This window comes from Diorhabda carinulata, chromosome 5 (assembly GCF_026250575.1).
Source record: "Diorhabda carinulata isolate Delta chromosome 5, icDioCari1.1, whole genome shotgun sequence".
Taxonomy (NCBI): Eukaryota; Metazoa; Arthropoda; class Insecta; order Coleoptera; family Chrysomelidae; genus Diorhabda; species Diorhabda carinulata.
In genome coordinates this window covers 25,808,279-25,820,907 of record NC_079464.1, presented here as the reverse complement: position 1 = coordinate 25,820,907, position 12,629 = coordinate 25,808,279, and the positions used below count along the sequence as shown (strand labels likewise).

The following is a 12,629-nucleotide window of genomic DNA, read 5'->3' as shown; positions in this document are numbered from 1 at the left end:
TAAATAACGCTCAAAAGAAAATAAAAAGTCGTTGTATCATTCTCATTCCCATTTTAAATTGATTCCTGATAATATTTTCAAAGACTTTTTACATTACATTATGAATTTTATTGCAAATTATAGTTCACATGTATTTGTATAATTAGAATCGTTGCCGTCAAGTACTTTTGAAGTACTCATTCCTGCTATAGTCATTTATTGAAATATGTAACAAATGGGAATACTCTAATTATTCCAATTGTGTAAATAAATCTAACAAAGTTATTTACATAATTGGAATAATATTCAACTAATTGATTTAAAGAAAAAGAGTTTTCTCAAGGTTGTTGAATTTTTAGAAATTGCCGAAATTAATGAGTAATTTACCTGTAGAGTATGAATGATCACTACAAGATTCTGGAGAACTTTTAAATACATAGTCCTCTAGCATTAATTCGTCCGTCGTTAACATTTTTAATCAATTATAAACCACTAACAATGCCGATCAATCCACTTCTAACCTCATGTTTCACGCCGCGAATAACATATATGCGTTTGATGACGACTACAATACATGCACTCAAACAAACATGATCATTTATTAGCTTAAAATAGTAACATAATATAGTGAGAGCAATGACATCAACATTTTCTTCTTTACAAAAATAAAGAAGTCTGTCAACAGATTATCTTCTTCTATAACGGAATAGACATTTTTAGGAAGGCTCAGCAGCATGAGAGTTGTGTAGAAACCATAGAGTTAATATTATAGATAGAGAGAAATATTCAATTGGGAAAACGAAACAGGACGTTTGGAAATTTTGTTCAAGATCGCGTTCTGGATTAGGATCGGATAGTAATCTACCTGATCCAGATTCACTGCTTCCGAAAAGCACTAATACTGATAATACTATAGACATTTTTGTAAATTTTATTTGTAAAACATAGTAATTCCGGTTAAACAACTTTAGCGAATTTTATGACTGACATATATCTTTATATTCTAAAGAAGAAATCAACTCAAATAGGCCTAACTATTCTAGCAGATAAGGCCTTTCTAATATCACGAAGAAGAAGAAGAAGATTAAAAAGAAGGGTTAATTAACGTTGACACGTAGAGGAATTATTCTCTTATTGGAAACTAAAAGTTTCATATTTTTAGTCAGTCAATGAAAATCATCATCATATTATCATATTGCTTTTCGTCTCAATGAAATTTTGTATGTAAATACTAAATTCTTAGAAAATTGTAATGGCCAGTCCAAGAACACGTCGTGTTTTACAAGAATTAAAGCCCAATAATGAGAATAACGTAAGTTTGATACTTTATTATTTAAGGTTTCTAAAATCACTAAATAAGTTCTACCCTATTAGAAATGTTTTGAATGTGGTACCCTCAATCCCCAATGGGTATCTGTCACATATGGAATATGGATTTGTTTAGAATGTTCAGGTAAACATAGAGGACTTGGAGTACATTTATCTTTTGTGCGCTCGGTCACAATGGATAAATGGAAAGATATAGAACTGGAAAAGATGAAAGTTGGAGGCAACAGAAATGCCAGGATATTCTTTGAAGCACAGCCAGATTGGGATGAAGATATGACTCTTCAACAAAAGTACAATACTAAAGCTGCAGCATTATATAGGGACAAAGTAAGTGCATTCATTTAGATCAAAGTGAATTTAACTTAGAATTACTGGAATTTCTTTTCTAATTGATGAAATGAATTGATTGTTATAATTTTCAATATTTAGATTTCTACATTAGCTCAACACCAGCCGTGGGATGAAAAGAAATCACCAGCTCAAAATTACACAAGTAGCTTAATTGGAATTAATTATTCTCAACAATCTAGCTCTAAGTCGAATTACAGTTCTCCTGTTAATTCTTATCCATCCTCATCTTATGATTATGAAAGTAGTTATCAAAATATGAATTCTCAAGATATTAAAGACCACAAAGAAGCCTTCTTTTCACGAAAACAGATGGAGAATGCTACAAGACCAAGGTAGCACCAATATAATTCAATTTTAGTATAAGTGTATATACTCACTGACATTAGAAGTGTTAAACCTGAAGAAATAATTTATCAACTTTGATTTTTTGATATGATAACATTTGCATGAAATTTCACTTAGGTAAGGCAGTGAAGTGGTTTGTAGGATATAATAAATATAACACTCAGTTTACATAGTTCTTGGTGTAAACACAAGTATTGATTAGCAATAGCCCCTCAAATAATTACTTTTACCCTTCTATGTCCACCATATTATGCTTACAGTGCAGCCATTCTCTGCACCAGCTTAAATATTGACAACTGCAGTATACAGTCAAAGGAAGAACTAATCAAGGACAGTATGGAAAGAATACTTACATGTGATATAGTGTACTCATAGTAACAGGTCTACCTTCCTTTCCAAATTATTGGTCAACATAGCAGTAAAACAATATTATTGAACTTGTGCTTTGAAGTGTCTTTCTTGACATTCTATGGTACACTATAGTTAACCAGTTCCACTACCTTCTTCTGTCACTATACTACCATAAGTTTGATCATGGCAGTACAGCTAACAAGCAATTTTGAGAAAGGATAGACAAACATTAAAATAGGTCACAATTCTACCTTCATCTAATTCTCTAAGATGGTGAGTATTTTGACAAAATTAAACTTGAGACATTTTGTTGCAATTAACATTAGTAGAAAAACTCACAATTATTTACAATATAATTTGTTTTTGTTATCATCAGGGATGTAGCTAAGCATTGGTAGTAGGGACCCCTGCCAAGGGCGCAGAACACATAGGGGCGCGAAATTGCCTGTTTTCAAAAATGCAAATACAAAAAAATTGGTGAATTTATAACAAAGGTAAAGAGTAAAAATATGATGTATGAACGCTATTGATTAAATAACTCAAATTAATTTCTAATATGTTTGTTTTGTTGTGTGTTGGAAATATTCTGGTCCAACCAGTTCATGACTAATGGGGACTTTTCGGTCAAATTGGCTGTTATAGTTTGCAGTGCTCCTGTCTGGCTGTCTTTTTGCAACCAAGCAATAGTAGAATGCACCTGTTTGGTATTGTCTATATAATGTTTTTACCAAGTGCTTTTCAAGTAGTGAAATTAAGATTGTCATACTTCAGAGCACTGTTTTCATTCCATTGTCAGTAAAGTCTGTAAGCCTAAATGACTTTCCATATCCAGTTCCAATATGAATGAACAAGTAATTCAAATTTAACTTCTTAAAATGCTATGTTACAACCAAGAATATAATAATGCTCTGATGCCAACGTAAGTTAATTGACATTTTTAAGGCTTAAATCATCATTTGTCGTGACCGAAATTTTAGCGCTCAATCGGCAGCTATGCTATCTAAAAGTTTCTATGAGAAATTTGAATAAAACTTGAGAAAAGCACTCACAACTTAGCACTTTGCATCTAAAATCACAAAAATCTTCAGGATCCCACTCTTGCTGGGGGTAAATCTTCTAGTGGGGGTGGAATTATTCGCCAAAGGTGTCATATATTCTACCTACGTCCCTAGTTATCAAATTGATATTATTGTCATAATCTCTTAAGAGAAAAGGCAAAAAATTATTTTTTAGGATGTAACACCTCTTATATCATTGAGTATAGTTTTTATATGTATAATAAAATTTTAAATTATCTTTAGTTCTACAATAGTTTAATGCATAAATTTAACTATTCAATTTTTCTAATCGAAATTCTAGTGATCTTCCACCAAGTCAAGGTGGTAAATATAGTGGATTTGGTTACACAATGGAACCTCCCCCAAGGAGCCAATCCCAAGAATTCGTCGATACAGCTATATCTTCTTTAGCCAGTGTAAGTAACACTCAGTAGGCTGTTATATTAAATAAAAGTGACTCAGAAAATTGTATTATCAAACCAAAAATTATGTCTCCTTGATATTATGACTAGATTATTAACAATATATTGATCATTCATTTTCATGAATCTTCCAATATTCATTCAAGATTATCTATATTACCAATTGCGGTGAAATAACTTTGTACCCTCAAATGGCAAATAATTATCTAGGAATTACCTGTCATTAACTGCTTCACTCACTTAATTATCTGAATACTCAACAACTTTTAGTGTGGTTAATGAAATCTCCACTGTAAGCTCAACCATTATTTCAGGGATGGTCTTTTCTATCATCTTCAGCAACAAAATTAGCAAGCAAAGCATCAGAAAATGCAGTTAAATATGGAGGATTGGCAAGTCAGAAGGTAGTTGAAGTTAGTTCTCATGTAGGGGAAAAGGTTTGTTTTGTTGCTTTTTATTCTATTTTTTTATATTGTCTTAGTTTATGATTTTTTGGTTGTTTGCTAAAAATATTTGAATCTAAATTATCTAATAAAAGTTTTGAGAAATTATGATCGCTAATCATGTTGGTAAACTGTTTTTATTTTTGTTTAATTATTTTTGTTTTGTTGCGATTATTAGGTTAGAGAAGGAACTCTGTTAAATGAAGTTGGTTGCCAAGTTTCTAGTTTAGCAAATAAGGTAATGTATTTTATTACTTGAAAATTAAACCATGTGAAATTTGAAATTGGTGCCTCACTGTTTCATTTACAATAAAAAAAAACATATTTTCTCCATAATTCAGATTCACTCTCATCAAATTTATTTCTTATTTTGATTAAAATAAAGCAAAATTTTCACAAAATATTGTTACAACACATGAATTATTAGCATACATCTTTAATTTAGTTAACACCCCCTTTCACTCAGGAGGGTAATTAATTTCTCCCGAGCTAAGAGTTTTTTTAATGTTTTTATTCTTTTAATTATAGATGGGCGAATTAGGTAGGAAAGGATGGAAAGAAGTTAGCAATTTAGGTAATGAAAACAACAGTGGTGGTGGTTATGGTCAAGTTGCTGGTAATAATTATTCACCTAGTGAAAAATCTTCTTTGTACAGTCAAGGAAATGGTTACGTTAGAGAAGAAGATTGGAGTTATGCTAGCCAACAAGGTTCTAAGTAAGTCACTGCTATGTTACAGAGAATATCTGGTTGGTATGGTAATGATCTAAAAATCCATGCCCAGTGATTGACATTCACTAGGGGCAAATTAGTTTTCTTTGGAATATCTTATCTGTTGATAGTAGTCATTGAGCTAACAATATATCAATTTTTAAATCTAAGCAAATAACAGGTTCTAGTTGTGAATGGATGAATGAAATATTGAGACACCATAGTCATTATACCTTAATCCAGGCGTTCTCAAATTATACTAGGGGATTATGTCTATTCTAGGGACCATAAGAAAGTTTGCACTACTTATCCAAGCTTCTCGACCTTTTTATTATATTATATATGTAATTTATTGGATTGGCGACGAAGTAAATTCGGTTTTGTAGTTTATAAAAAAACAAAGAAAGTTTTTAATCAATTATGTATTTTCCATTTTGCTAATGACATTTTGCCATCTTTCTTTCAGCTTCATGTCTCTGCGTTCCTAAAATTTCTGGTCCTTATCAGCAAAAAAAATGAACCAGGCGCGATTGAAAGTCATCGTCATTTGTGAAAGTTTGACCATTCAAAAAATTCTGCAAACTTCGAAATAAATGATTATCAAATGGTGCCAGATCAGAGCTGTATGGGAAATGTGGTCTCACTTCCCGGCCAATTTGACAATTCTGGCCGTTTTTCTTTGATTGCTTCATCCAGTTTCATGAATTGTTAACAGTAAACATCAGAATTGATTGTTTGGCTCCTTGGAAGTAGCTCAAAAATCACCACACTTTTGTAACCCCATCAAAGTGACAGCATGAGCTTTTTTGTTGTTTTTTTAGCTTTTGATGTGGTTTGTGCTGGTTCATTGTATTTGCTCCATGATCGTTTTCAAACTATGTTACTGAACAGGAACCATTTTTCATCACCAGTGATGATTCTTTTCAAGAAAGGTTCAGTTACATTTTTTTTTAAGTGCATATTGCAAATATTGATTCTATGTGTTAAATTAATTTCTTTCAATTCGTGTTTTTCAATTGTTCTATGCGATACATGTAGCTTCTTCGAAACCTCTCGAACAGTTTTATGACAATCCTCTCTATCAGTAAAAAGCGAAAATACTTAATTGCCAACCTTACAAGTAGATGTAATATCAAAAAATTTTCCAAATAATAACTTTAGGATGACGAGGCTTGTACATAGACATCTTCAAGTAGTCAAAAAATATTATTAATTATATTTGAATTTCAGCTTTACTCCTGTAATGATTCCTCATTTTGATTTGTTACATAAGATTCTGTCAGGGTTCTAAATTAAGTGAAAATTTATTAAATTAGTTTGCAATAGATAAATTGTTTCGCTATTTGCACCCGAGCTTACTGCTTTATATATCGGGAAGTGAAGCTCCAAATCGTTTTGGTTTAAATATGATTTCGACAGTAGATATTGTAGCATCTAATTTCATCAGAATCATAAAATTGTGAAGAGGGCAACCAGCATTCAATATTTTTGAAAAAACTTGATATACTGTTCCTTTAGCTGCAAGGAAAACATGTAAATTTAATTTGACTACAAACATTAACTCTTTTTAGTAAGAAAACTTATGGGCTGAGCTTTTGACAGCATCTTTACAAAATTGGATTTTCTACACTTGCTGTCTTGAGATCTAAATACGTAAAAAAAATTCAAGCTCAAAATAAACTCTAGTGGACATCTCTAACACAGATTCAAATTTAAAGAAGTTGTGTGATTTTATTTTCAATCTATGGTGCTGTTCCATTTATATAAATGCTTCCTCTCTGTGGAATGCACCATAATTTGAGAAACGATTTTTCTATATACTGAATTGTATGTATTTCACTGAAAAAAGTGATAGATGGTTTAACAAACCTGGTTGAAATGTAGGAAGATTCAACTCAAATATTGCAAAATATATATTTATTTTTTCTACTTGTTTTAGGGCGTCAAGTCCCAAATCTCCCAATCAAAATTGGGATGGCGAATGGACGGGTTATCAGAATGAAGATCATGATAGTTATCAGTCAGATTTGAAAAATTATTCTTCTAACAGTGCTACTATATCACCTGTAGAAGAAAAATGTGTCAGAAGTAGTAAAAAAGATAAAAAAACGAAAGAAAATGAGATTACAAATAATTGGACAGATAAATGGGGAGATGATGAATTGTGGGAAAGTTTGAATAAATAAAAATTATGGTGGGGATAGCTTATAACAATTTCACTAGAGTATGATGAATTAACTCCCATGCCAGAAATTTTCTCTAGATATTCTAAAAAATTTTATTACAATATATTTAGACAGTTTTCAACATTTTGATTGATTCATCTATAACACATGTCAACACAAAATTTGACTTTGACTCCAATATATAAAATTTCGATAGTTTAGGTCGTAATTATGCAAAAACAATTATATAACATACAATAGTTTGCTTTTGTATTTAAGATACTGACTAAACGATTATTTTTCAAAATTTGTGGTTTTAATGTTTAATTGAAGATAAAAACATTCAAATAAATATATTTGTAATTTTTATCAAGCTTTACTATCAAAATAGCTTACAAAAAAGTGAAAAACACTTGAAAAGTATACACTTTCACTTTTTCATTTATTGGCTTTTATAACGCTGTTCAGAGTTCATAATGCCCTGATGAAAACGTTCTCCTTGTTCTTTTGAATACAGTCCCATATAATTTTTAAATTATTCTCATTTGTGGACCAACAAAAACGATAGCTTCAACCTTTGCTTCTGATAACTTGGAAAAAAAAATTTTTTCAAGTATGCAGAAGTTATCTGAGGTTTATCGAGTTTTTTACCAAATTATTCCATTAAGCCTAGCTAAATGTGCATTAATACTTTTTCCGCTTCAACAATTGAATCATATTTTACGTTTTGTTTTCAGACACAAAATTCTTTTCTTACTGGCCATGACCAGTACAGTGCTTAGCATCCGCCAAGTTATCCCATAAGCATAGGTAATAAGGATACTTTATACATCCACATTGTAGTCCTATCAAAAATCCAATCAGCTGCTAGTTATACTAGTCATAATTTACTGATTTAAGCAAAATTTTAACACTTTCATAATTTTCTTTTAAATGTACTGAATCAGCAATTGGAATAGATGGGAATTTATTTCCGTTGTGCAATAAAACAGCTTTAAAGCTTTTTGTACAGCTGTCAATGAATAAACGCCATTCGTTAGGAATACAAGGTATGCCGATTTCTTCGAACATACCTTTTATTTCGTTACAAAAACAAAGTCAATCTTGTTTGATAAAAAACGTTGAGAACGTTTAATGCCTAGTTCGCTGATCTGTGATATTCACATCAGCAAATAAATCCCGCCGTTTTAAACGGTTCGCTTTATTTTTTGGCAAATTCAAGTCGTTAAAATCTTCTGTAGTTATAAAATGGTGTTTTGGTGGTTCTGATGTAGGTTAAAATTCCAGAATTACTACTGTTGAACTAAGAGATGAGCTACTTTTTTTAGTGCTCACCTTCTAAACATCTTCAACAATAACTACAAGCAAGATGTGGAGCCCATGATGTCTTGATTCCAAACAGGACAGTCAAAATATGCTTCGTAGGCTTCACAGAGAACGTGAGATGTCTTTAGTTCATATTTTATGTCTTGAACTTTAATAAATTGACCACATATAAAACAAAATGTACATTTATACCTTTGCGATGACATTTTAACATTTTCTAGACATGCATAAAACATCTGATCGTTGTTAACACTCGAGAGCCATCTGGAGGCACCCTACTCTGATCTCGCAGTATTTTTAAATATATTATAACTAATTGAAATTAAAAAAAATATTGAAAATGAGTATTATTTCTATAACTTTCACAAAAGCAAACTTTTTGTATATAATTAACCGAAAAATCATAATATAAACTTGAAGACATAGAACGAATTTTTTTTGTTGGGTTGTGTAATTAATGTTTTAATCAGAATTAAGTTGGAACTTCTGGAACGGTTGTTGACATTCATATTGTTTACTGTCAGTACAACAACGCTTGTTATTATACTGTCTGAATCGCGTTTGATAACCAAACATAGGGTGAACTAAACTAAAAGAATCAATCAGGATATACTTACATGTAGCAGTGTTTTCTCTAATTATATCAAATTCTAACATATATTCAATTACTAATTTCTCTAAAATTTCATTCCACTCACGAATTTTATTGTTAAAAATTTGGACTTCAATTCTTAGATGAAATCATCTACCTTTGCTCCAGTATTATTTCTATCAAAAATATTCACATACCTATAAAAATTCTGATAAAGATATGAAATTTTGTTCCATGGGAGAAGGGTAGTTGGCAAAGAAAATTTAATATCTAACTAGAACATATAAAGTTTTAATTTACCTTCAGTCTCTAAAGTCGATAACTTTCAAAATATTATGAAACAGTTTAATTGTGAATGGTGGTGTAGTGACAGTGAACCGGGTGTTCAGTATTAATAAAAATATTAAAGTATTGAACTACTTTGAAACATGGTTGAGAAAAGTATGACCTTTGGAAGCCTATAACAACAAAAAGGACATAAACAAAATTGATTGTTAAATTCTAAGAATATTCTCGGATATCGATTCTTGAATGTTTTAGGCTTAAAGAATTTGTTGTTTTTAAACAATTATTTCCAACTTATTTAATATTTTAGTAATTGAACAAAGTGAAAAATATAAATAGTTTTGTATCATATCATGATAATCTTAAAGGAAAGGGTATTAGTATAATTCACAAGTTGAAAATTGTGTGAGAAAGAGTTTCAATTTTTAAAACTATTTGAATTATTTAATTTAACTCCAATTTAGGAATGCGGTATCTGATGTTATATTCCGTAAAATAGTATTAAATAAATATTAACTTAAATGCTATTGTTACTTGACAGCATTTTACAGGATCCATGACTACATTGAATATCATAAAAACTTATTCTAATATTGTAACCAATAAAGAAAAAAAATTTTTTTTAGTAACAATAGCTTGGACACATTCCGAATGTATTCTGAATATGTTCTGGACGTGTCAAATGCGCATGCTTTGTTCAGAATATGTTCTGAACATACATTCCTCCACGAACGATTTATGAACAATAAAGTTATAATTTTAATTCAAAACTAACTAGGAGAATAAAATGGCCGAAAGTTTATTCTTGATATTTGTAAGTATAAAGTCAACTACCACGTTTTTTAAATACAATTACGTAGAAAACCACCTAGGTTAGAGGTTATTTCGTGGTAAATATCACAAAAAGGATGAATGCACATGCGCCAGATTGTAAATTCTTACCGAGTATGTTCTGAGTCCTTACCTCTGTCTGAGGAAACATTATAAGAAACAATATAAATAATTGAGATAGAGTTTCAGAAGAAAAATTCTTTTATTGGAGATTTCTTCTTCAAGTATTTTCTCTTAAAAGTTCTTATTTGTTAATTTATTTTAAGAACTAAAAAACTGTCTTAATACGTTTTTTTTATAAATCATTTTAGATGAAATGAAATATCGTACATTTTTTCATATTCTTCATTATATTTTTCACGGTTTTCAACTTGTAATGTAGACTATATTGTCATTTCTAGTATTTTGGATCCTATAGTATATCTACGACTGTCTTCACCATCTGTACTAATTTCTTATAGTTTTTAAGTATAAACTATTGTTTGCGGTAAATATTCAGTGAACCTTAACACATAGGCCCGCTGAGAAACTTACCAAGGGAACCACAATGGACACATAGGTCCTCTAGTGAAACCCTCAATTTTGTTCCAGGAATACAGACGTCGTTGTAAAATAAAATTACCTTACAACTACTGCTATGGTTCTTATGAATATAATTATCACCTTAGGTTGAGCTTACCTTTATTCTATTCCAAAAAACAATTCATGGAAGCTAATTTGCTATTGTTTAGTCTAAAATTTATTCAATGAAAAAAACTTTACATTACATCAAGTTTATCAATTTTTATTAAACTTGTCAAAGCAAGTCAAACAGAACTCCTTCATTACAGTCCCTACAAAATGTTACCACTTTTTTAACCTGGTTTTTCGATATTTCGTTGTTCTTGTATTTCTGATAACATCCCCTACAGCACTTTCTATTTCTATGGAACTAACCTTTTTTCACGATTCAGGGATTGTTTCGAAATCAAATTTCATGTGATGGCAATGTATCGCCACTGAATATTGAAAGGTTCAACCACCAACTCATTCTCTTCCATTTCTTCATCTCCAGAAGTAGTGGTAATAATAGCAGAGGTTGACGGTTTAGAAAACGTCGTTTTTTTCTGTCTTTTACGGCTGTATTTGAACCTCTATGTTCTGAGGACGAAGATAAAGGATCTTCATTGACGATAAAATCAGGATCATCTGATAAATTATCTACCGATACAATATTCCATGAAAAATTTTTACAAAAAAACTGAATTTCGATAACGCACTAAAAAGTACTACTAAGTAATATCTGATTGCAGCTTTTGAATGGAAAAACAATGTTTGGTCAATAGGAAAATATTAACAGAAATGACTTGGTCGTCAAAGTGTTCAATTTTGTGATCTTTAACTATATTTTAAAAATTGAAGCAAAGATATAGAACTTTTTTAATTCCAAAATCTATACTCTCAAGTGATTATTTTTCTAATTTTTTTCTTGTAAAGTACCTCAACATTTTGCACGTTTCTTCTGGTTCTTGCTTTGAAACATGTATTTGGATGGTATCTGTTTATCCAATTGTTGGACCCAAGCTTCCAATAGAGCTCTGGAGATAGATCTAGTCAAACTATTCACATCATTATTTACAGTACTATTATTAATTATAGAAATATTTGGGCGTGAAATGTATATTTTTAAGGTACATAAAAATGAGAAAATTTTCAAGTGAAAAATTGTACAAACCAATAATTGACCGACTTATCATTTCTAAATGATGGCTACGTAGCTAGATCTTGCTTAAGGGGAGCTTATTTTTCTTTTTAATTTTCAATTCTCAATAATAGCATAAATGAATTTCTTTGAATTCATGAGGTACCCAAATATCAAGCTTCTTAACTAGCCCAAGACATTTTAAGTATTTTTCAACTGTTGTGTGAGATACAAGTAGCCTCTTCGCAACCTTTCTTCAATTATTACTTTGATTTGGTCATCATCAACTTCAGTAGGTCGACCAGAACGTTGCTCATCTTTGAGGGAGTTCAAGCTGGAACACCACAACATATTATTGGACATGTTCAATAGTATTTTGTCAGGTATATCAATTATTGTATAATCAACCACTAGAAAAATAAAATTCACTGTTCATTTTTTATATGAAATGTCAGGGTGTCTGTGTACCTACCGGACACTACACAGCACGCGTTAAATCATTTTCTGTATTAAAACACCAGTTTGAAACTGTACATAAACATGATTGATGGCTTGTGAGGTTTTTTAATCAACATAGATATATGACAGCCTTGGATATAAATATACCATGTACATTAGTAATTAAATATGGAATTGTAATTGGTGAATAGTGTACATTACATATGATTACATTATTAGATGTTTGAAATTTAGTGATTATTTATATAATTCAATGTCCGTATCTTCCATGTTGCATTAACAATTAAAACTATTTAATTGAA

The 12,629-nt window shown here is 30.6% G+C and overlaps 2 protein-coding genes across 2 annotated transcripts in view; one reads left to right on the top strand and one right to left on the bottom strand.

The window, feature by feature from the left end:
• LOC130894576 (cyclic AMP-dependent transcription factor ATF-6 alpha) overlaps window positions 1-656 on the bottom strand; it is a 14,162-nt gene extending 13,506 nt beyond the window's left edge. Inside the window, exon 1 of the mRNA XM_057801476.1 lies at window positions 367-656. Coding sequence (XP_057657459.1) covers window positions 367-451 — 85 coding nt within the window. The 5' untranslated portion in view covers window positions 452-656. The remainder of the gene's footprint in view (window positions 1-366) is intronic.
• On the top strand, window positions 651-12,629 carry LOC130894578 (ADP-ribosylation factor GTPase-activating protein 1). Its single transcript, XM_057801479.1, has 8 exons — window positions 651-1,291; window positions 1,354-1,635; window positions 1,738-1,991; window positions 3,715-3,829; window positions 4,150-4,272; window positions 4,457-4,516; window positions 4,807-4,994; window positions 6,928-12,629. Exons 1-8 carry the CDS (start codon window positions 1,232-1,234, stop codon window positions 7,172-7,174), a joined length of 1,329 nt encoding a protein of 442 aa, XP_057657462.1. The 5' UTR covers window positions 651-1,231; the 3' UTR covers window positions 7,175-12,629.